This window comes from Drosophila obscura, unplaced genomic scaffold (assembly GCF_018151105.1).
Source record: "Drosophila obscura isolate BZ-5 IFL unplaced genomic scaffold, ASM1815110v1 contig_17, whole genome shotgun sequence".
NCBI lineage: Eukaryota > Metazoa > Arthropoda > Insecta > Diptera > Drosophilidae > Drosophila > Drosophila obscura.
In genome coordinates, this window is record NW_024542757.1 from 2,585,252 (window position 1) to 2,607,125 (window position 21,874).

The 21,874-nt window shown below is 42.7% G+C and overlaps 5 protein-coding genes and 1 long non-coding RNA gene across 8 annotated transcripts; 4 read left to right on the top strand and 2 right to left on the bottom strand.

Annotated features, from left to right (window-relative positions):
• The first annotated feature begins 359 nt into the window (after positions 1-359).
• Positions 360-3,790, top strand: LOC111079000 (probable cytochrome P450 4ad1). The gene is made up of 9 exons (XM_022373983.2): positions 360-569; positions 1,449-1,558; positions 1,635-1,914; positions 2,350-2,419; positions 2,503-2,629; positions 2,697-2,861; positions 2,918-3,158; positions 3,227-3,409; positions 3,476-3,790. The coding sequence occupies exons 1-9, from the start codon at positions 404-406 to the stop codon at positions 3,697-3,699; spliced, it is 1,566 nt and encodes a 521-aa protein (XP_022229675.2). The 5' UTR covers positions 360-403; the 3' UTR covers positions 3,700-3,790.
• Positions 3,791-4,353: 563 nt separating this feature from the next.
• On the bottom strand, positions 4,354-7,376 carry LOC111079003 (larval cuticle protein III/IV). 3 transcript variants are annotated; one of them, XM_022373988.2, is made up of 3 exons: positions 7,270-7,376; positions 6,931-7,206; positions 4,354-4,535 (listed from the first exon to the last, which is right to left on the bottom strand). In XM_022373988.2, the coding sequence occupies exons 1-3, from the start codon at positions 7,279-7,281 to the stop codon at positions 4,485-4,487; spliced, it is 339 nt and encodes a 112-aa protein (XP_022229680.1). In that variant the 5' UTR covers positions 7,282-7,376; the 3' UTR covers positions 4,354-4,484. The 3 variants fall into 3 exon arrangements, with proteins under 3 accessions (XP_022229680.1, XP_022229679.1, XP_041448039.1); XM_022373987.2 differs by lacking the exons at positions 6,931-7,206; positions 7,270-7,376 and adding an exon at positions 4,875-4,985 and having other exon boundaries at positions 4,354-4,811; XM_041592105.1 differs by lacking the exon at positions 4,354-4,535 and having other exon boundaries at positions 6,751-7,206; positions 7,270-7,375.
• Positions 7,377-9,119: 1,743 nt separating this feature from the next.
• On the top strand, positions 9,120-9,780 carry LOC111079013 (larval cuticle protein 2). The gene is made up of 2 exons (XM_022373999.2): positions 9,120-9,228; positions 9,292-9,780. Exons 1-2 carry the CDS (start codon positions 9,217-9,219, stop codon positions 9,658-9,660), a joined length of 381 nt encoding a protein of 126 aa, XP_022229691.1. The 5' UTR covers positions 9,120-9,216; the 3' UTR covers positions 9,661-9,780.
• A 1,504-nt stretch (positions 9,781-11,284) lies between these two features.
• Positions 11,285-11,970, top strand: LOC111079012 (larval cuticle protein 1). Its single transcript, XM_022373997.2, has 2 exons — positions 11,285-11,391; positions 11,455-11,970. Exons 1-2 carry the CDS (start codon positions 11,380-11,382, stop codon positions 11,857-11,859), a joined length of 417 nt encoding a protein of 138 aa, XP_022229689.1. The 5' UTR covers positions 11,285-11,379; the 3' UTR covers positions 11,860-11,970.
• A 973-nt stretch (positions 11,971-12,943) lies between these two features.
• On the top strand, positions 12,944-14,180 carry LOC111080134. Its single transcript, XR_002608444.2, has 2 exons — positions 12,944-13,061; positions 13,156-14,180. It is a non-coding gene; the product is annotated as an uncharacterized LOC111080134 (long non-coding RNA).
• Positions 14,108-21,425, bottom strand: LOC111080133 (COP9 signalosome complex subunit 7). The gene is made up of 5 exons (XM_022375590.2): positions 21,151-21,425; positions 20,826-21,078; positions 14,753-14,973; positions 14,540-14,693; positions 14,108-14,391 (listed from the first exon to the last, which is right to left on the bottom strand). Exons 1-5 carry the CDS (start codon positions 21,334-21,336, stop codon positions 14,369-14,371), a joined length of 837 nt encoding a protein of 278 aa, XP_022231282.1. The 5' UTR covers positions 21,337-21,425; the 3' UTR covers positions 14,108-14,368.
• Positions 21,426-21,874: the final 449 nt, after the last annotated feature.

Genomic DNA, 21,874 nt, shown 5'->3' on the forward strand with positions numbered 1-21,874 from the left:
GATTAACACCAAGTATCGCGTCTCACCGCAAACGTGAGATACCGATTTAGCCTTTAGACCCACACGTCATTACGGCACAGTAAAGTGAGTCAAGCCAGTGCAATTAGGTTTAGCAATTACCGACAGGAGCATGCCACAAAGAACTACTATGTACGTTAATTGGGTGATTGATAGTGTTATTTGAAGCTTGCTTGACGAATAGCATAGCAAATGTTGACTACCAGAAAACAGCACAAGCACAAACGCAAACACACAGATGTTTGTGTTGGCTGAAGAAAGTTCAGGTAAGATAAGCTATCGATGGGGTTATCGGTGGGAAACATTTGTGACTTACTTAATCAGGTCTTTGATGTTGAACAAACAGTTTGAAACGAATAGTCCAGGCGAACAGTTGAACGGCATCATGTTTCTGATTGCAATTGCCATAATTTTGGCCACCATTTTGGTGTTCAAGGGTGTGAAGATATTTAACTATTTAGACCACATGGCTGGCATTATGGAAATGATACCAGGACCAACGCCCTACCCCTTTGTGGGCAATATATTTCAGTTCGGTCTGAAGCCAGCGGGTGAGTACTATTATCAGCCTGCCTATATTTATGCACTCTTTAAGGTGCGTTGGATAACACATGCTCGTAGCTTTTGTTTGATCGAATTTATTGTGTGCTGACATGGGAATTGTACATTTTATTTATCAAAAATGCATTCGATGTCCTCCGGGACAAGGATTTACTTTTCACAACGAATTGTGTTTGATTTTGTCTCCCTGTTCATATTCTAGTATTTGTTGCAATTTTCATCAAGTTCTCGGCGCATTTCCCAAGAGCTTTTCCACGGCACAGCTGAATAATTCGGTATTGTTTTCCCTCTACTCTACCATGAGCGTGCCTAAAGTAATCATTTCAAATGCACAATGGCCTGGGACTTGCACAGAGCTTCGGGATGAGAATGGGGATGCTGCACAACAACTGATAGTTTTGCATGGTCGGATGGTTACCTCCTTTCCGGCAGAGCCTGTTGTCCATTGAATGCGTATTATTATCCCTCTCTGTGCCTGTTGCTAGCTAGCTCATAGATTGCTCTTCAATTGGATTCGGCTCCTCAAAGGCATGAACCGTGAAGCAAAGAGAAATGCGAATGTATTCACCAGTTACCAGAGGCTAGGCTCCCTTTGAATTTTTTTTTTTTTGTGCACTTTTTGATACATTTCATACGCGCCAACCATTTTATAGCTACTTCAGGTTCAGGCCCAACCCAGACCCACATGTCGGATATATTTAGTTTATAATTTATAAGAAATCTCCAGCTACCTGGCAAGTGCAACTTTTACCCAAGTCAAGTGACGTATCCCAGCCACAATCTCAAGTGCAGTTTCCACAACAAACTTGTGATGGTAAATTAAAGTGTGGAGTGGCTAACATTCTGCCTGCTTGTTAATTTTTCCACAGAGTATCCGAAAAAGGTTTTGCAGTATTGTCGAAAATATGATTTCCAGGGATTTCGTTCACTGGTCTTCCTGCAGTATCACATGATGCTTAGTGATCCAGCCGAAATTCAGGTGAGTACCCACTCCAACATATATACCCCCACTGCACATTTACGAGTATGGCATGCCATTGTGTGTTGACTGACAGAACATTTTGTCGAGTTCATCGCTGCTGTACAAGGAGCACTTGTACTCCTTTTTGCGACCCTGGCTGGGCGATGGCCTCCTAACCAGTTCCGGTGCCCGCTGGCTGAAGCATCAAAAGCTTTATATGCCGGCTTTTGAACGGTCGGCCATCGAGGGCTATCTGCGTGTGGTTCATCGAACAGGCGGAAAATTTGTGCAGAAGCTTAATGAACTGACAGAGACACAGGAGCGGTTCGATGCCCAGGAGCTGGTGGCCAAATGTACCCTGGATATTGTGTGTGGTAAGTGAAGGATTCGCTTGCGAGCAGAGCAGAGCAGAAAGGAGCAGGGCGACCCACAAAAAACTTTGCACATTTGTCATGTCGGAGTTTTCTGGGGCTCTGGCCTTCTGGCTCTCTCCTGCGTTCGTTTTTTTTTTTTTTTTTGTAATTTATTATGAACGTTTTACAAATAAGATTTATTGCATAGAAAATGGCTACAAGTGCCGCAGATTGTAGGAAAAAGTTTTGCCCGCTCGACTCGCAGAACTGCGGCTAGAGGTACCTTCCCTCTCCACAATACAAAATATTTTGATATTCTACGGTTAAGATGGTTTTTTTGAAAAATTCCTCGACTAACCGGGAGTAATTTATTGACCATTTTGAATTTTCGTCTGGCTTCGTTTACTTAAGCCATAAGTTCAGCCTTTTATTTTCGCTCTCCTTTCTTTGCCACAGAGAACGCCACTGGCCTGCCCAGCAACTCACTCAGCGGAGAGCCCTCCGATTTGCATGGGGCCATCAAAGAGTAAGTTTAATCTCAGCAAGGTCATGCGCTGAGAGTTGACTCGTTTCGTCCCGCTTACCTTCTTTATCCATCCGCATCCGCAGTCTCTGCGATGTCGTCCAGGAGCGCACCTTCAGCATTGTGAAGCGTTTCGATGCCCTCTTCCGCCTCACGTCCTACTACATGAAGCAGCGAAGAGCACTGTCTCTGCTCCGCAGGGAAATCTTTCGAGTAAGTACTAGTAGCTCAGTACGAGGGATTGGCTGAGTGGGCTTTAATATTCAATATTTTCCTTTAGATTATTACGCAGCGACGTCAACAGCTGGCCGATGAGAATGCAAGTGGGGAAAGGACCAAGCAAGCCAATAAGCCATTCCTCGATGTCCTCTTGGCTGCTAAGCTGGACGGGCGTGCCCTCAAGGAACGTGAGATTATAGAGGAAATATCCACATTTATATTTGCAGTAGGTGTTTCAAGCCAAGTGATCTTCTGTTTTGTTAAATGATTTCATTGATCTAGGGCCACGATCCAGTTGCTTCCGCCATTTCCTTCACTCTGTACACACTCTCGCGGCACCCGGAGATTCAGCAAAGAGTTTTCGAGGAGCAGCAGCGTATCTTTGGCCAGGATATCTCGGCAGAAGCGGATATAGGTAGGCTGGATCAGATGCGCTACCTGGAGCTGGTCATCCGCGAGACGCTGCGTTTGTACCCGTCAGTCCCGCTGATAGCGCGGACCAACCGCAAACCCATCGACATCAGTAAGTAGTTGGACATCGAATCAAGGTCGAATGGACACACATTTCATTCGACGTTCCTACACTTGCAGACGGCACCAAGGTGGCCAAACGCACCACGGTCATTATGTGTCTAATTGCCATGGGCTACAATGAGAAGTACTTCGAGGAGCCGTGCGTCTTCCGTCCGGAGAGATTCGAGAATGCAGGCGCAGATGTCGGCATCGAAGCCTTCAAGAGTGTCCCGTTCAGTGCTGGTCCCAGGCGATGCATTGGTAGGGACGAATGTCTTATGAACCAACCAATCCACTGACTAACTCAATCACTCATCCGTTTTCCAGCCGAAAAGTTTGCCATGTATCAGCTGAAGTTGCTGCTATCCCAGCTGGTGCGCAACTTTGAGATTTTGCCCGCCATCGATGGCTTGTCATCGGGCATAAACGATCATTCCCAGGTGGAGTGTGTTCCCCAGAGCGAGTACGATCCAGTGCTGAATATTCGGGTCACTCTCAAGTCGGAGAATGGTATACTAATCAGGCTGGGCAAGCGAGCATTTGTGGAGTAATTTAAACGAAAGTCTAGTCTAAGAATTCAAATTATATTCATACTGAAAGTGTATATACTCGTACTTGTAAATAAAAGGCATACATATATTCCTCCTTGAATCCAATATATCTTAATTTTATATACAGACTTACTCAGTGCGAAACCTTGGGAAATATTTCATTTTGATTAGCACTCCATTAAAAGTCGCTGCTAATGAATATTCATTTGGAGATTTGGCAGTTTCGTTTTCATTTTATTGCATAATTCACATAAAAGTATTTGACAATCCCAAAGGCCGCGCACCAGTTTATAACTTTGTCCATATGTTGCCTGACCTTTACTTGGTTCGATTGGATACATAGAAATTTAGAATTAATATTCTTCAGTCCACAACGACTATTGATGAATGAGGAGCAGCACTGTCCACTGAACTGAACCTTGAGACAAATTTGATTAATTCCTTCAAGCACTAGTTCCTCTTGGACCCCTTAGGCAGTCATATTTGCCATCCTGGTTTGACCGTTTTGCATTGAGTGAATGTATCAGACACCCAGACTGCTTGTGACAAAGAAAACTCTTATCCCAAATAAATTAAAGATCCCTCAGATGTTTCGTTTCATTGCACACATCGTGAAAATTATTTCTGTTGGATATATCACATCGAAGACTTTTGTTTCAGTTTCGATTATTTTATTTATTTGTACAGCATGCTGCTCAGATCCTAACTATTATGCAGCAAGTAAGGATAATCCGTAACCCAACTTGCTGTTCAGAGTCGTTGTAAAGTCCTAGTCGATGATGCGCTTATTCCTTGCTGGGGTGGGCCTGGATCCAGGCCAGAGACTTCAGGATGGCCTCTGGGATTGGTGGGGCAACGGGCAGCAGATCGCTAGTGGGCTGGTAACCATTCTCATCGGCCTTGTAGGCGACGCGAACATGGACACCCTCGGGGGAGACCCACTCGAAGACGCCATCAATGTTGCCGTGCACATCACCGGTGGCCTGGGAGGCAGTGCCGTCGCTGAGGGCCAGCACCGTCTTGAAGCCATCGGGATTGACGTCATTGATCAGCTCCTTGACTTCGGCATTTTCGTTGGCGGCCACAAGGGCGGCAAGGGCGCAGACAAGCAGCTGCAAGGGTAGATCATGATTATCAGATATTATTGATCACTATCCAGGCTAGAAGATACTTACGATCTTGAACATTTTGATTTGGGCTGGGATTTGATTGTCTGACTAGAGAACTTGTGAGACTGATGCCAAAATAAATGCGAATATCGCTTTTATACGCTAAAGTCAACCCTCGAGCTTGAAGCTGATGCAACCCGTTTTCAATTAACATTTCGGTTTCGCATAATTTTCTCCAGATCATCATATTTGTAGTATATGTAGCCTCTGGACGATTAGGACGGACGTTAAAAAACACTCTGCTGCACTTTTTTTTTACTCTTCTATGCAAATTACCCCCATGATTATTCTAAAAATGTGCTGTGACCAGGTTCTTTGATCCATTTAAAGCGACGCACAGTGGGGCCTTCGGCCGTTTCAGCTTGCTAAATTAATAAATTCCGAACGAATCAACATATCTTCATGAAATAAATTGCTTTTGAAAGAAAAAACTTTTAAGATTTAGTCTTCAAGAGTACATGGTGCTACCAATGGCTGGAAACTTTACAATAAATAGTCAAAGTTGAACTTTGTTGCAAGTGCATATTTTCCTATGTAAAATTATCAATATATTTATTTTATTTGTAGATACAAATTTTGTATATTTTTTGTATCTTAATTGGATTTTACAAAAATAAAAATAAAAGGTCCATCATTTTTGTTCTTAGATTAAAAGATATTCAAAGAAAAAAAAAAAAAAACGTGAGTTTAGTTTTGAATAGTATTTTTTTATTTGTTGTCAAAGTTGTAAAACAACAAAAAAAAAATAGTTAAAATAATTTAATTTTCTCAAGAGTCTGTCCAGCAATTGAATTTTTTTTCATTGAAAAATTGTACCTATAAATACACCCAAAAATAGATACCAAAACAATAACCATACATGCCACAGTTTACTTTTCATTTGACCTGAAAGATGAATTATGTGCATACAAGTTGAGAAAATGCTGCCAACTAAAAAAGTGGCAAAGTTTAAATGCTCATATCTCCGAAACTGGAAGATTGCTTCAGGTTTCTCCGATTTTCTTCAGGTTTCTATTTTTGAAATCCCTGCCGAATTCTCTATTAGGTTTGTGTATTTAAATTACTCAGAAAATGACTGTTGCCACCTCTTCTCGGCTGAGGCCCCACTGTGCGACATACAATGGCACATTAGATAATTCGTTGCTTATAATCCACCGCATAATTATACAGACTACGAGTATAACAGAAATTTGCAGCAGGCCAGACAGCAATAAATTCATTAGAAAGTCAATAATCCAGTTTAGGATTGTAAAAAGCTCGATCTATTGCGTCAGATCTGATATATATTTTATATAATACAATACAATAATACAAACCATTTAGGGTAGAAATGGTTTTGAAAAAATTTCTTCATAGGATATATTTGAATTTCCTTTAATTTTTTAATGTAGGACTAGGAAATACACCAATAAAATAGTTTGAAATACGCCAAATTTCTGATCATGTTCTACTTTTATTAAAATGTACCATAAATAAATACAGAGATCTGGTTCCTCTATAGACAAATTCCTACAGAATTTAACTTTAAAATAGATATTAAAAGTATCAAAGCTGTTTCCCATTTCTTTCTGTACCAATCGCCAAGCTTACAGAACGGTGACGATAGATCGTTAAAACGCCTAACAATAGTATTTGCGTTTCTAGTCATTACTCTAGCGGAAATTCCATTTTGTACGTGGCTTGGTCCTAAAAACTACTTCCAATTGATAACCAACTTCTATGCCATATAGAATAATGGTATATCTTTATAGACATTATCAAAGGCAATGTGCAAATGGAAACATCATTAAACCTAAGTAACTTATGTATGTTCCATATCTGATTTTCATAAATTGTTTCTTTGATGACTCCTGAAAAGTTTCATTGAATTGAATAGAGATTATTTTTCTTTAGAAAATCGAATTTATTTTCAGTTTGCTGTTCATATTTTAAGTTGGATGCAGTGAGTCGGCATAATCTAAGCCCAGACTTTTTGTTTTGAGTCAAAGTAAATTCTTAGTCGATGATTCGCTTATTCCTTGCTGGGGTTGTTACGGATAAACTCCAGAGACTTCAGGATGGCCTCTGGGATTGGTGGGGCAACGGGCAGCAGATCGCTAGTGGGCTGGTAACCATTCTCATCGGCCTTGTAGGCGACGCGAACATGGACACCCTCGGGGGAGACCCACTCGAAGACGCCATCAATGTTGCCGTGCACATCACCGGTGGCCTGGGAGGCAGTGCCGTCGCTGAGGGCCAGCACCGTCTTGAAGCCATCGGGATTGACGTCATTGATCAGCTCCTTGACTTCGGCATTTTCGTTGGCGGCCACAAGGGCGGCAAGGGCGCAGACAAGCAGCTGCAAGGGTAGATCATGATTATCAGATATTATTGCTCACTATCCAGGCTAGAAGATACTTACGATCTTGAACATTTTGAATTGGGCTGGGATTGGATTGTCTGACTAGAGAACTTGTGAGACTGATGCCAAAATAAATGCGAATATCGCTTTTATACGCTAAAGTCAACCCTCGAGCTTGAAGCTGATGCAACCCGTTTTCAATTAACATTTCGGTTTCGCATAATTTTCTCCAGATCATCATATTTGTAGTATATGTAGTGTAGCCTCTGGACGATTAGGATGAACGATAAAAAACTCTCTGCTCCACCGTTTTTTTGACTATTCTATGCAAATTACCCCCATGATTATTCCAAAAATGTACTCTGACCAGGCTCTTTGAACCATTTAAAGCGACGTCCAGTGTCACATTAGATATTTTGTTTCACTGATTATACACGTAGTCTACCGCATAATTCTACAGACCATAACGGGAATTCAAAGCGAGCTCGGCCAGACAGTATTTAATTCATAAGAAAGTCAATATTCCAGTTTATAATTGCTCAATCTTTTTCGTCAGATCTAATATATATTTTATATAATACAATTTGTATCCCAAATGGGTATGAAAAATATCTTCATAGAATATATGGTATATTCATACTTTCAGTTGGATGATATCCAAACAATCCCAATTATCCAAACCCAGGCTTTCCGCTTAGAGCCGAAGTGAAGTCCTAATTGAAGATGCGCCTATTCATTGCTGGGGTGGTTACAGATCAGTCCATAGACTTCACGATGGCCTCTAGGATTGGTGGGCTATTGGTCTGGTCATCGGCTACGTAAGAAAAAAAAATAAAAGAAAAAAAGTGAGGTGATTTCCGTTAATCGAATTGTAGACTATTTAAAAGCGCTCGAGGGGATCGAAACATTTTAATTTTTGTTCAGGCTATAGACTGAACATTCTCCACGTGATGGACAATATGCAGGAGCATGCCTATCTGAATAATCCTAACTAGCCATATCCAATCCTAGAGACAGCCTTTATCCATGATGGACACACAGACTTTATGCACATTCGCCCAGGCACTAGTCCATTCATGTTGGCTGTTTTTTGATTATGCCTTATTTATTTAATTTTCCCAGGCACTAATGCTTTTATATATTTATTGCGTCATTCATGTTGGCAGTTTTTTAAATATTTCCGCAAAATAATTTTGTTGAAATAAGTTTCGTAGCATATTTTTCGGGGTCATTGAAGCTCACATTTAATTCGAGTTTGAATTTAAAACAACTCTGGCAGAAAGCTGCATTATTGTTAAAATTAAAAGGCTCCTGAGCTATTAAGTGTGTTTCAGAGATTTTGGATACTGTGTAAATAATTGAATTAAACTTCAAATTACTTGTGCTCTTCACCACATCATGTGTGGGGGCGATAAAGGCATATTAAAGTAGGAATAAAAATATTCTGAAGTTAGATGGATGATTTTATTTTCAGGATTAAATTCATTTCCAGTGCTAGGAATTTATGTTAAGGGAATTATATATATGTAAAGGGTATGACCCAATGAACTTCCTGGAGTCACATTTATATCGTGTTAAATACTGTTTAGGCTGACGTGTATTACTTTGTACCTTGTTATTGTGGACATGCATTCCGTATTTGCTGTGTCGCAAGACTTATAATATCCCAGCATATTACATCATGTACCTTAATTTCTACAACGCAACACAGGTTACTCTACTCCACCTTCCGTGCACTGGTGTCATTAAAGCAAGTCTCATTTCAGCATCTATTCCGATGCGTAATACTCGTTTTTTGGCATTTGTTTAGCTTTTGTTGGGGGGAGAATTTATTGGCACAGTATTTGCTAGCTTTATGGATGTATCCGCCGCAATCGAAAAAGCTTTGCTCGAGCAATTCATTGTCAGAAGCAAGTTGATTACGAATTATATATAAAGACTTTGCTCCAACAGAGTTAGTTATCAGTCAACGTTCGTTCACGGCAAGACAGAAATCAAGGATCAAAAATGTTCAAGTTTGTAAGTAACTCAGAGGACAGCCAGGAGACTCGAAGTTCTAATGGGTGAATCTCCTCCGTTTAGGTGATGATCTTCGCAGTTTTGGGATTGGCAGCCGCCATCGCTCCAGTTTCCCGTTCGGACGATGTCCACGCCCAGGTCAAGGTCCTCAGCTCGGACGTTCGTGCCGATGGATTCGATTCCGATCTGCAGATTGATAACAGCATCCAGCAGGCCGCCAGCGGTGATGTCCATGGCAATGCCCACGGCAGCTTCAGCTGGATCTCGCCCGAGGGCGAACCCATTGAGATCAAGTATGTGGCCGATGAGAATGGCTACCAGCCCGTGGGTGCTGTGCTCCCCACTCCACCACCAATCCCAGAGGCTATTGTTCGTGCTCTTGCCTGGCTGGAGGCTCACCCCCAAGCTCCGGAACTCGGAGCCCATCATTAAGGCCACCCCTCGATACGGATCGCTCAACGGACTGTCCTCTGGAAACATATCTCCCCAGTTGCATAGCAGTGCTACTTGATTTCCAGATAAATAAATGCATATGCTTAAAGCAGTAAAAAAAACAATTCATGGAACTTCTCTATCTTTTTTATCTTCTGTTTGGCGTTAGAAAAAAATGGAAGTTAGACTTGGCTCTGAAACTTACAGTTGACTATTGATTAGAGCTCCATTAAAGCTCATTTGACAAACTTTCTTCTGTGTCAAAAGTTTCTAAAAGCCGATTCAGATATGGCGGGAAGCGAACGTACGTTCGCGACATTTTAATGCAAAAAAAGATGGACAACAAAAAACTTTCCCAGCTTTTGTTTTGCGTTTCAATTTCATTTTGTTAGCCATATGCTTAGTGCAAAATGTTGGGGCTCATCGAGTTTTAGTTTTAATAATAATACAAAAAGTAGACCATTCGGCGGATATGCCCATGTACAATTCTATGGATTCTACATTTATTTTTAATCAACAGTTAGTTGATTAATTTTACCTCTTATGGTATAAAAATTTTTTAAAAATATATATTATTTTTTTTAGTCTTGTTATAAGTTTTAGTGTCAATTAATTTGCTGAGCGTCAAACTACATATATTTTCTGGAGTCGATGAATGTACTTATGTATTTGGGGATAAAGCTGTTTTCGATCGTTTCTATGGCTACTAAGTATATACACCAGGGGTTGGCAAGGCGCTATCTTATGTGCATGGGAAAGGGAACTGCTGCTGCGCTGCCGCTCACGTACCACTGTATTACAGTGCACTGCAGTGGTTGGGACCAATACAATGTTCCGTTTTGCCTGCTGTCTACGCACACAAACTTACGCCGCCCACTGATATAAAATATGTGTTTTAGAAAATATTACACTCTTCGTCTTAAGAATGATTGAATGATATTCATCCATATATGATATTCATAGATATATAGCGCCCAGCTTTGTGTTAAAAACGTATTTGGAACTACTATACAAACTTTAGAAAACACGCTGCAAGATTTTTGTGGTTTGGTCAACTTTTTGATCTGAAAGAGGTGAAAAAAAAAATCCCCTAGATAATCACCTCGAATGCCAATATTAAGTTCTTGAAGAAAAAAAAAACTAACATTGGCGTACATGTCGTACATATCCATGTCATAAAACGGCGATCAGACACCACACAATAAATCGACTTAACCGATCGGAGGAACTGTTCGATGTCTGAGCATTGCAGAATCTCTGTGCTGATGAAGATTTGCTCAATAGTGTGGCTATATCCACATTCATTTTGAAATTAGAAAGAAAGAGGGCGGTGGTTTTTGGGGGGCTTGATGAACTCGTTTTGGTGTCGGGATGCTGTCGGACCCGTTTGCACTTTTATTTATGCGACTGTTTCATTTTAGCATCTATTAACAGATTATACTCGAATACTCGCATATAGTATACAGCACCGATGTTTGGCATTTGCTCAGCTGTCGCCATGTGACGATTTGCTTTGGTGCAACTGTTGTTGTCGGCGTTTTTGGTTGCGGGCGCATCCGATATGTCATCCCATAATTTAGAGAGACAATTGAATGCAAGTTGTGGCAATTTGTTAGGTGAGGCAACTGGATTAAGAAGCATATAAAAAGGCTCGACCCGACCAGAGTCAGATATCAGTCAACGTTCGTTCACGGCAAGACAACCAATCAACAACCAAAAATGTTCAAGTTTGTGAGTAGCTCAAAGGAAATTCAGAGGACTCGAAATGCTAATGGGTGAATCTCCTCCGTTTAGGTGATGATCTTCGCAGTTTTGGGAGTGGCCGCCGCTGGCGTGGCGCCTCTGCCCCATGCTCCGGTATCCCACGCAGTGGGACGCTCCGAGGATGTCCATGCCGAGGTCAAGTCCGAGCACAGCGATGTTCGCGCCGATGGCTTCGATGCTGATCTCCTGGTGTCCAACAGCATCCAGCAGGCCTCCAGCGGTGATGTCCATGGCAACATCCACGGAAGCTTCAGCTGGATCTCGCCCGAGGGCGAGCACGTTGAGATCAAGTATGTGGCCGATGAGAATGGCTACCAGCCCGTGGGTGCTGTGCTCCCCACTCCACCACCAATCCCAGAGGCCATTGCCCGTGCCGTTGCCTGGCTGGAGTCGCACCCACAGGCCCCCGAGCCCGTTCGCAATCCCCATCACTAAGGCCCCAACCTGAATACGCATCGCACCATGGACTGTTCTCTGGATAACTTTCTTTACCTAGTTCTTAAGAGTTCTTCTTGACTTTCAAAATACATGCAAATCATTGCTAAATATCAATTGACTTTCGTTGACATTGCCACTTTCGGTTGCAATCAACTGTAACATAACGGTATCCGACCCGCTCAACGGGTTTGCCACACTCGAATTTCGCTTTCGATTCTCGCAACTTTTTAGCACAATTAATTTATGTTTTATTGCGTTCAATAAAGATGCCAGCCAAAATCCCAAAACGTGTTCCTTGGTGTTTTGTAAAAAAAACAAAGGGTAAAGATGGAACATACATGTGTATCATGTTCAGGCTGGATCCAGATCTTTGTACTATTAGCTATCATACAATCCATGGTCGAATAATTGTCTCTGGTCTTCGATTCATATAAATCAGAGGTTGTTTGATATATTAATTGAGTACTAAAATAACAATAAGCCGTTCCTTAGAACTCGTGAGAGGGCTGTGTTCTGGGAAGGAGGAGAGACAAAAAAGAGAGGGAGAGAATAGAACGGCGGAACGCAGGACTCCAAAATTAGCTACTCTGTAGAGTGGGAGTGCCGCGCATAGTCAGGAATCATTTCTGTTTGTCTGCTGCAAAGTCTAAAAGCCCAATTTTTAAATCGAATATACTCTTAGCGGCTTTCCCTGAAGGGTACCAAATGCAAAGTCTTTCAACTAAGTTAGCAACAGAGAAGAGGAGTTATCAGCTTATCATGTTATTATTCGATTTTCGAAAGTGTCAAGAAACTACCCTGACCTTTCTGGGAATCATTATTAGCAGAATTTGTATAATTCATATTTATTTTTTGGATACTGGTTTAAGACCAGCTGGGTGGAAAAATTGATGCGAAGAAACGAGTTCACCTTATTCAGCATAAATTGAATATGCCCCAGATTTTAATAGAGCATGTTGTGGAGGCAATTTCAATATTCTGAGCAATTTATCTCGTGACAAACCCGATTCGTTGTGCAGCCTTAAAGAAAAAAAGCAATAAAAACTTGAATGCCAAAAGGCGCCAAGATGCAAATTTTAAATCCATAAACTCGGAATTTGTCGTCATGCCTTTAATGCCTCATTCATTTAACAGTTCTTATTTTGTTTCAAGATAAAAACAGTGAAACCAGTTCTTCTAAGAACCCGCCCATCAGTACCGTAAGTATGAAAACGGAGATACTTTTTTTGGTCAGAGAACAAATTCAATGGGATTTTATTTGTAACTATCTTCCACTGCTTTTCAATTTGCCAGACGCTCCTCAACTTTACATTGAAAATCTCTCCATCGAATGCTTCGAGCGGAATACCGACCGACACATGCCTTCGAGGATTTCTGATATTAATTAGAATTTAGAAAACAAATCCGAGTCCAGAGGAATGTGCTATATGCAGTTCTCGTAAAATACAATTAGTTAAATGAGAGTGGAAGGTAAGTTTCTAAAGCCAAGCAAAGTCTTTATTGTTTATTCCCTCTCCTGCTCGTTCTCTGGGGTTCATATGAATTGAGGCTTAGGTTGGTTTTGGGTGAGCTAACATAAATAAATTCCCTGCACTTCGAATGCACAAGTTCTGTTTGGCTCTAATGAGCAAAGCTCTTCTGTTTGCAGCTTGTGTGTTGATTTTAGTTCGAAATACTGTAAATACTGGTTATCATACATATATGTACATATTTTAGCTTGATTCTGAAATGTTCCAAGTAAATAGGATAGCCAATATAAATTTATAAATCTTTTCCATGACCGAAGAATATATAACATATAATATAATTAAAAAAATAAACAAACATTTATAACAATGTCAATACATTTTTAATACAAATAAGTATCTGAAACATTTAATTGTGTGCCACGACGAGAACAATATCAGCACACCCAGAGCATAAAATGGGAAAATGAATGGCAATTAGAGGTGTCAGAAAATAATTCAATTCGCTTCAGTTAATTAGCCCACAAATAACATCAATGGCAAAATGTGCTGTCCAAGTGGGTTGTGGTTGGAGATTGCAAACACGCACAATATAGATTTATATTGATGTGATGGACAAACATTTGTCTAAAATCAAATTCGGACATTAATTAAATGCCCATTTGTGGTGGAACAGAAAGATGGCACTGATAGATAAGCGAATTACATGGAAAAGAGCCCCGCAGCATTTATATACATGCGTGCGAATTTCTGCACTAATTAACATTCGCTTTGATCCGTTTGGATATAATTATATTTTATTTATTTGTTAGTTTGATACTAAATTATGGTTTTAAGACCGCGGACAGCCTACAGAGTTGTGTGAAGTGTGAAATGATTTCCGTTTTGGGTTTTGGTTTCGGTTTCGTCCTGCTGCTTGCCGAGTGGGATCCGTTTTTTCAAGTGCCGCGCGGTGTTCCATCCGACCTTGGGCTGGTGCTGCCTACTCCCCCATGGCCTGGCTCCGAATCTCCAGCAACACTCCCTCGGCTGGCCTGCACTCACTTGCTGAACTTCAGGCCGACTAAAAATGAAAGTGGGAAAAGAGTGAAAAAATAATTAATGGTAAAGTTTCCTGATAAATGAGAAAGTCATTAAAGTTGTGCCACAACAGTTGGCGTTCTGCAAAGCGATTTCGCTGAGAATTGCATCCATTTCAGTGGATTACCAACCTCCTGCATTTCGCAGCGACTTCATCTTGGAGGGCTTCTTGCGAAGGTCCGCGAGGATCAAGCCGCCGCTGCCGCTCGGTCCATGGGTATCGATCTGCATGCTCTCATCGCTGTCCGAGGCCTGACTCTTCAGCATTTTCTTCAAGTTGATGAGCTGAAAAGTAAGCGGGAAAAAGTAAGCACATGTATCGAATCAATAGGTGGTCCACTCACATCTTGCTCTACGCGATCCTTATTGAACAGTCGCTTGGATTTCTCTGCATTGGCGTACTTGATCTGGTTTTCAATGCAGCTGGAGACACCGTCGCAGGAGTTGACCCAGGCCTGGAGAGTCTCGACAATCTTGCCCGTGTTGCCGGGCGGTATGTCTCGACCCTGGGCGTACTCCACCTCAAGAATGCGTGTGTTCTGGAACAGTTTGCCATGAATGATGTCTGCAACAGAAACAGGCAACAGAAAAATGGAAATTAAGTAAGTTTTCCTCGGTTTTTTCCGACGCAAACACAACTAATCCTCTCAGCGTCTTGTTAACTTTTTGCTGACTAATTGCCCAGAACGAACACTGTCTGAAGTTGGCAAAAGTGTCGCCTGTAGTGGCAGCATTGGAGTGCACTTGGAGACGCCTAGTGACAAGCAAACGGCTTTTCCCAGGATTACAGTTACCCTGCGACATTCACAACAAGTGGGGCATTCGTTGACTGCAAACATTGGTATGCAACTGAAACTTTAACCGGCTGTCCAACCATCTACATCCACCTGCCTCCCGAACCTGTTGAGTGAACTAAGCCAGCGTGTCATTTGACACATGTTCGTTTAGGATCACCATAGGTGGAGATTTATTCGTAAAGCGGTTTTGGTTTGGGCCAAACCTTTTACAGAAATTCTTTGAAAAGTGTTTTCGGACATTTTTATGTATCAGCAACATTTAGCTACATTTAGACATACTATTCTGCACGAATTTTGTTAAAATAAATGTTTTTTTTCTTATGGACGGATTGATTACTCTTCGTATGATTTCCAAAAAAAAAAAAGATTTTTAGTTTAAGTTGTCACTTGAAACCTGAACTAATTAAACAATTGGATTAGCCCGAGTGCTCCCGGGCACTCAATCAATCTTTCTTTTCATTCCCAAATGGGAGTAATCCCACCAGGCTACCCAAAATCAATTAAACTGATTAGAAAACTGTTTCCACAGACTGCAGCCCCCAAATAATAAATAATGAAACAACGGCAACAAATCCAAGCCGGAAATTTCCGAATGGTGGGAAGCAGCAACCTGCAGTGGGAGGGACACCCTGTGCGTCGTACGAGCAATCAAAAACAAATGTTTCAACTTTTGCTTTGGATATTTGCAGACAACATCTAAGCCGAGTGGGAGTGACTTAGAGTATGAATTAGCTCTGTGGAATTATCTCTTTCTGTCGGTCCACTCATTCAATTGCCAAATAGCACTCCATGGAACGTAATCCCGCAAATGCACTCTGAGGCCATTGCCTTGTGTAATTAATTTGAAACTGTTTAAAGCGGGATTTAAATGTATAACTAGCAGATTAGGAGGGAATTTTCGTCAAACAAGCGCACAGGATTCTGTGACTGGTGTTTTGTGAGCCGATTGATGGAGAACTGCATCAGTCCAGCCGAAGTCAGGGCTGAGAGCGAAACTACAGCCCAGGCCATGGAAAATGATTGGCTCTCTCTCTACAACTGTCGCCTCTTTCGGCCATTTCTGAGGCCGAAGTTAAGCTCTTAAGCACTTTTTTCCCCCAGTTGATTTTACGACAACTTGCCCTTGAACGGGTACGCAGGACTCGGACTCTAACTCGAACCAGGACCAAGTTTTTCGGTTTATAGCCTGGTGTCAGACTTGTGCCACAAAAATTCAATGAAAAATGCTGGAAATTCGTACAGTGATTCAATTCAATTTCGCTTACACTCTTTAAGTGATTTGGTTCGACAATTTTGTCAAACACATTTCTAATTAGCTTGAGAGCAAATTGAATTTGATGCCACAAGTAGGCGACAAATAATTGAAAAATATGAGCAGACGAACAGATGGATTGGATTGTAAATATGGGAGGATATGGGATGGGATGGGTTGGACTGTGCCGTGCTGTGCTGGATGAGGGAACCACAAAAGCTGTAAAATTTGTGCGCCATTTTGGCGTTGACATGTGTCTTGTCTTGGCTGCTGGCGGCATGGCGCTCCTTGCTATCCGGCTTCGTGCATGTCACAGTCTGCGGGCTGCGAATTTGCGGCTTTTTCCCTGTTGCGTGGCACGAAACGCGAAGCGAATACAATCAATCATCCTTAATGCTGGGCCCACAAATTCTGGGGAAAAAAGCGTTGACGGACATGCCAAAATGAATCGCCTGAGTGGGCCGTCGACACTGTGGCTGTGACTGGGGCCTGTAGCTGCCGTTGCGGTTGCGGCTGTTGATACAGTTTTGATGCAGATAAAATGGTTAAAGCCCGCGCCCTTCTGTACACGAGTATTGTATTAATAATTGGCAGCAGGCCCATGCATATATTTATGCTGTCTCTGGCTAAGGACACTTTAAATGACCAGTAAAATCTGCAGAGGGCCCAAATCTCACTCAGGTCGCGCACCTGTCGACGACAGCTTTGCCATCTCCTCGGGCCTGCCGTCGCTACCACACCTGGCGCAATAAAATGGACCGTATTAATTGAAATTTTACACAAAGCCCCAGCAGAGGGTGACAGTGCCGCGCATAGTACAAAGACGTCAGATAAAATTGGTGGGGAATAAACTGCGCCTAACCTCATCGGCGGGAGCGAACGGGAAAACTTCTGCCATCAATATGATGGTGGGAAGAGGGGGAACTATGGCAAAGTTTTCACCTAAAACTGACTGAAAGTGCCCGGCGACGAGCACTGCAAAAAGGTCTTTGGCATTCTCTGAAAAAAGTTTGCCCTGACAAGTTACAGGCATAAGCCGAAGGCTCCCGTAAAACTATGAAATTCAGAAATGGAGTCATCAGAAACAGATGCGCAATCAAAGTACACCGACTTTGAGCGGGAGATGCAGCAGCCGAAAGGTGGGACAGGAGGAAGGACCAACTTGCAATCAGCTGGAAGCCATCTCGGATCTGCTGGGATCTCCTGCTGGAAACACACTGCACTTACATACATATCCCACACGGATCCGAGTCTCTGTGCCCTGTGTTACGTGGATATATATTTTCCACAAATAAACTCCTCGCATTAATAAGCTTATGTTTGCACTCTGTTTTTCATTTAATAAACGTAAAATGAAATGAAATGAAATCCGATTCTTCAGCTGATATTGAACAGAATACGAAATGGATGGTAACTGCCTATAAGCCGATTTCCATTCTGTTTGCTGCTGTTTGCGTTTTCCAAAAAGATATGTCAGAGAAAAGTGTAAAGCTCTTAACCCCTAAGCCCACTTGCATTAGTAGGGTTTCTTTCTTTTTTTTTACTTTTCTGAATTGCAAATCCTTATAGAACTACAAAGAAATGGGGAAAAGCAGAGGTAGAACCACAAGGCATGTCAGAAAGAACGCTCTTGAGCACCTGAAATTATGCGGAACTTTCCTTTGACATAAAGGCTTACAAAAGAAATTAAAGCCTGCACCGCCCCATTCAAGGGGAGAAGAGCTATGCCCAAAAACTACTCCCTAGCCCAAGGCTCAGCCCCAGACCACCAGGCAGACCCAACTGCAGCCCAGCAAAGGATGATGATGCCTGCGGTAGAAACCTCTTTGTGGCATGCATGTAGCACGGTGCGGTGCAATGGCATCTCATGTGTTTACGAGCATATTTTCGCCTACTTTCGAGCCGCTGTTCGGCGATGATGCAGCCGTTATTCACCGCTGGGGAAACATTTCCAAATTTGCAAGGATATTAAAAATCGCTCAACTGTCTGCTGATGCTGATAACCTAAAGAGTCGGATAGGATATGGCGTGATATTCTAGAGCCCTATCTATGGTAATGGGATTTACTTTTGCAGTGTTCTTCTGCTGAATAGAAACTGAATTAAACTCTTTCGCTTTGATACAAAAATGAATGCGTAAATCAATCAGGAGCCAACAAAATGGAAAAATCCACTAATGGCTTTTAAGCGAATTTCAATTATAGAACGCATTTAATTACCATAGCCTCCCCCTGCCCACTCAGCATTCCATTCATCCCCACCCCCGCAAAACAAATGGTTCTCTAATGTCAGCAGGAGCAGCATTAATGAGAACGCAAACAGAGAAGCACCTGCCCTGCAGCCATTCTCCACTCCACTCCACTCCAGCTCCAGCTCCCCAAATTCCCACCTCCAAGTACATTAAATTGCGTTGTCAGATTACAGCGTCTAATGGTATGCAGTGATTTCGCATTCCGAATTCCAAATGCCAGACAACATCTTCCATCTGCCCCGGTGGATTGTGGATGGTGGATGGCTGATGGTCCAATGATGGCTATCATAATATAAATCTCCGGGATTTGGAAGCAATTAGAAGGGGCAGGGTCGAGGAGCCTGACCAGATCGAGATACAGCTACCCGGGGAAATGTTATTTATGAGACACCTGGCCTTGCGGCATAAGGTGCTGAGTTGTCACTCTGTTTGCTCTGATAATGGACAGCGAAAGATTCCATTAAAAAATGTAGCATGTTATTTGCTTGGCAACCCCCTCTCCGACCAACCCTCTGGGGCAGGCAGAGGCAGAGCGCTCTGTGGTATGCCACGGATTCAATTACAGGTATTTGGCAACGCTTTCATAGTTCTGCTCAGTCAGCCATGGCTGCGGTCGTGTCCGAATTCCGGCGGCAAATCAACTGCAGAACACTGGCCACTGCAGTGGCCCACAAGCCTCTTCTCCTTTCAATGCTTCGACTAGCAACGAGTTATTTGTGTTTCGGCACACATACTCCATGGGCGTCAAGCTGAAATATCCACACCACCGACATGTTTTCCAACACAGCAGACCATGGCGCATTCTGTATGTATTTTGTGTGATATGCGGGGTCCGGCACTCGAGGGCTTAACAACTAACCAACTAACCGTCCAACAGTTTGGTTGCTGTTGTGTTTGATTTACGGCCTTTAGCAGACAAATGCAGTGCGGGAGAAACAGAAACAGAAACAGTTACCCAAAGTGGCAACTATGTAAAATACGGATTTTTGAGAGGCGCCAAGATTAAATGAAACTGCCAGCGATGTGGTGGAGCACATTCCCAACCCAAAACGCAAAAACGCAGCACTACAAAATAAAATATTCCACTGAAGGGAATTCGAATTTGATGGTTTGAGCTGCACAGATGACCTACAATCAAATCCAATTCGAGCTGGTAAAAACCACTGAAATAATCTGCGGGAAAATACGTTTTTTAATACAAAAATCGTATAGCTACGAGACAAGCACATCAATTGACTTGAGTTTAAACTTTAAAGCTAATCTGAGAATCTCAGCAAAACCGATTGAATCGCAAACAATCCCCAACGGGCTGCGCGGCATAAGCTCGAGCAAGCAATCATTGGGGCAAAAGTGTTCATCCAGCTGTCGTCGCTGAAACGCCGTAAAAACTGCTCAGCATAGTTGGGGGAGGAAGCGAGGCGCCAGCAACTGGTGGCAGGTGGTCGGTCGGTGGCCCCATCAGCCCACATCACCTAATGAATCTGGCAAAAGAAAACACCCGCCATAGTCCAGTCCATGGGAGACACGGCCAGGAGTGCCTGGATGCGTCAGCTGTCGCGGCTAATCAAGTGCACTGCCCCCGGGAGCATGGTCGCAGTTTCTAGTAGAAACTAAGTGGGAGGGGTTGGGAGCGTGGAACATGACACGGACTTTATGTGATGGGGCGGGGCGGCTCTTTTCAAAAATGCTAATTAAGTCTTCGCGTCGCCATTCGTTAGTTACTGTGTTTCTCGACAGAAAAACGCGAAAGAATTAGCATTTGATTCAATTATGCAAAATATGATGAGAAATTACTCGGCGGCCACCCGCCGGACACAGGACAGGACAGGAGAGGCCGTGAAATGGAGAAATTCTCGCCTGTGCGTGTCAGCTTTCCGTGAGCTGTGAGACCAGTTTGGACCCTAACCCGCCCGCATAAACTTGACAGATCCGAAGGCAAAGGTAAAGACAAAGTTTAACTCTCTCGACTCTCTGCCGCTGTCTAGGCAGACAACCCCAATGTCTGCTGCTGCCGTCTGGGCTAATGTTTGCGTAAACTTTTTCAATTAACTCTCAACTGAGTATCGCAGCAGAAGTGCTGGAGTTGACAGACTGGATGACAAGAAGCCGCTTGCTTACCCGCATAGATTGCCTCGATGATGATGTCCTCCAGATGACGCACATTATCGATTTCCAGCTCGTTCTGCAGCAGGGCGTATGGAATGCTCTTCGTCTTGATGGCCAGCGAAACGATGGTCAGGTGCTGCAGCTTCTTCTGCATGGCCGGGCTCAGTTCGATGTAGTCGCCGGGCTTGGCCCGATACTCCTTGTACGTGCCATAGGCGAACAGGTTCAGAGTGTTGTAGTACTTGGCGTCGGGGCCATCTTTAAGCTGGGCAAACAAACAAAGAAAGTTATCACAGATCAGAGACAGTCCACCGCAAGTTGAAAATCATTCACCAACCTCCGCCACATTGGGCTCCACGAGCAGCTCCCCGAAAACGAACACATTCTGAGCCTCCAGCACCTGCTTTAGCACGTCGAGCAATGCGGCGCCGGTGGCGTTCTTGGCCAGCACGCAGAACTTCTCCAGGAACGTCTCCTTGCTCTTGCTAGGTTCCTCGTCATCAAGAAGCATATCTTGAGTCATTTTGATTGTTAAACAAATGATTTTTTGGCAAAATAAACCCGGATTCTTTGTTTTGTTTTTGTTTTTGCAGTGTGACCTTTTTGTTTTGGGTTTTTTTGCCGCGGGTGCAGTGTGACCGTGCCAGAAAATTGTGTCGTTTTTGTTTGGCTTTTTTGGGTTTTTATCTCTAATTGGATTGCTCCCAATTGAGGACAAACAGTATTGGAATTTTAGAAATCCAATTGGAGCTCATTCAAATAACGCAGAAATGAGATTGAGAAATATACCGAAATATACCATCTCTTTTTCAAAATATACCGTATCCCACTGAACAGCTGCTTAATGGGAGCACTGTGTGCAAGGCTGGCTGCTATGAAATGAGCGGGAAATTTAAATTTGTTATATTCTCTCCCTGGGTCTTTCTAAGCAAACAAATGTTAAAAAAAACAGCATTAATCTTAAAAATCACGATTTTTATTTACTGGCCTATGTTTTAATTTATATTTTATATTCTTAAGGGATTTTCCCTTGCTCTTAGACCAGTTTCATAATATTCCGC

What these genes read in the sequence shown, in the direction of transcription:
- LOC111079000 (XM_022373983.2), top strand. Translation starts at nt 404, where the DNA reads ATGTTTCTGATTGCAATTGCCATAATTTTGGCCACCATTTTGGTGTTC. An exon ending in GTTCGGTCTGAAGCCAGCGG is followed by an intron (nt 570 to 1,448) that starts GTGAGTACTATT and finishes ATTTTTCCACAG; the next exon opens with AGTATCCGAAAAAGGTTTTG. An exon ending in TATCCACATTTATATTTGCA is followed by an intron (nt 2,862 to 2,917) that starts GTAGGTGTTTCA and finishes TCATTGATCTAG; the next exon opens with GGCCACGATCCAGTTGCTTC.
- LOC111079003 (XM_022373988.2), bottom strand. An exon ending in TTGCCCCACCAATCCCAGAG is followed by an intron (nt 4,536 to 6,930) that starts GCCATCCTGAAG and finishes CCAATCCCAGAG; the next exon opens with GCCATCCTGAAGTCTCTGGC.
- LOC111080133 (XM_022375590.2), bottom strand. Translation starts at nt 21,336, where the DNA reads ATGACTCAAGATATGCTTCTTGATGACGAGGAACCTAGCAAGAGCAAG. An exon ending in CATCGAGGCAATCTATGCGG is followed by an intron (nt 14,974 to 20,825) that starts GTAAGCAAGCGG and finishes TTTCTGTTGCAG; the next exon opens with ACATCATTCATGGCAAACTG. An exon ending in GTCGCTGCGAAATGCAGGAG is followed by an intron (nt 14,392 to 14,539) that starts GTTGGTAATCCA and finishes TTTCATTTTTAG; the next exon opens with TCGGCCTGAAGTTCAGCAAG.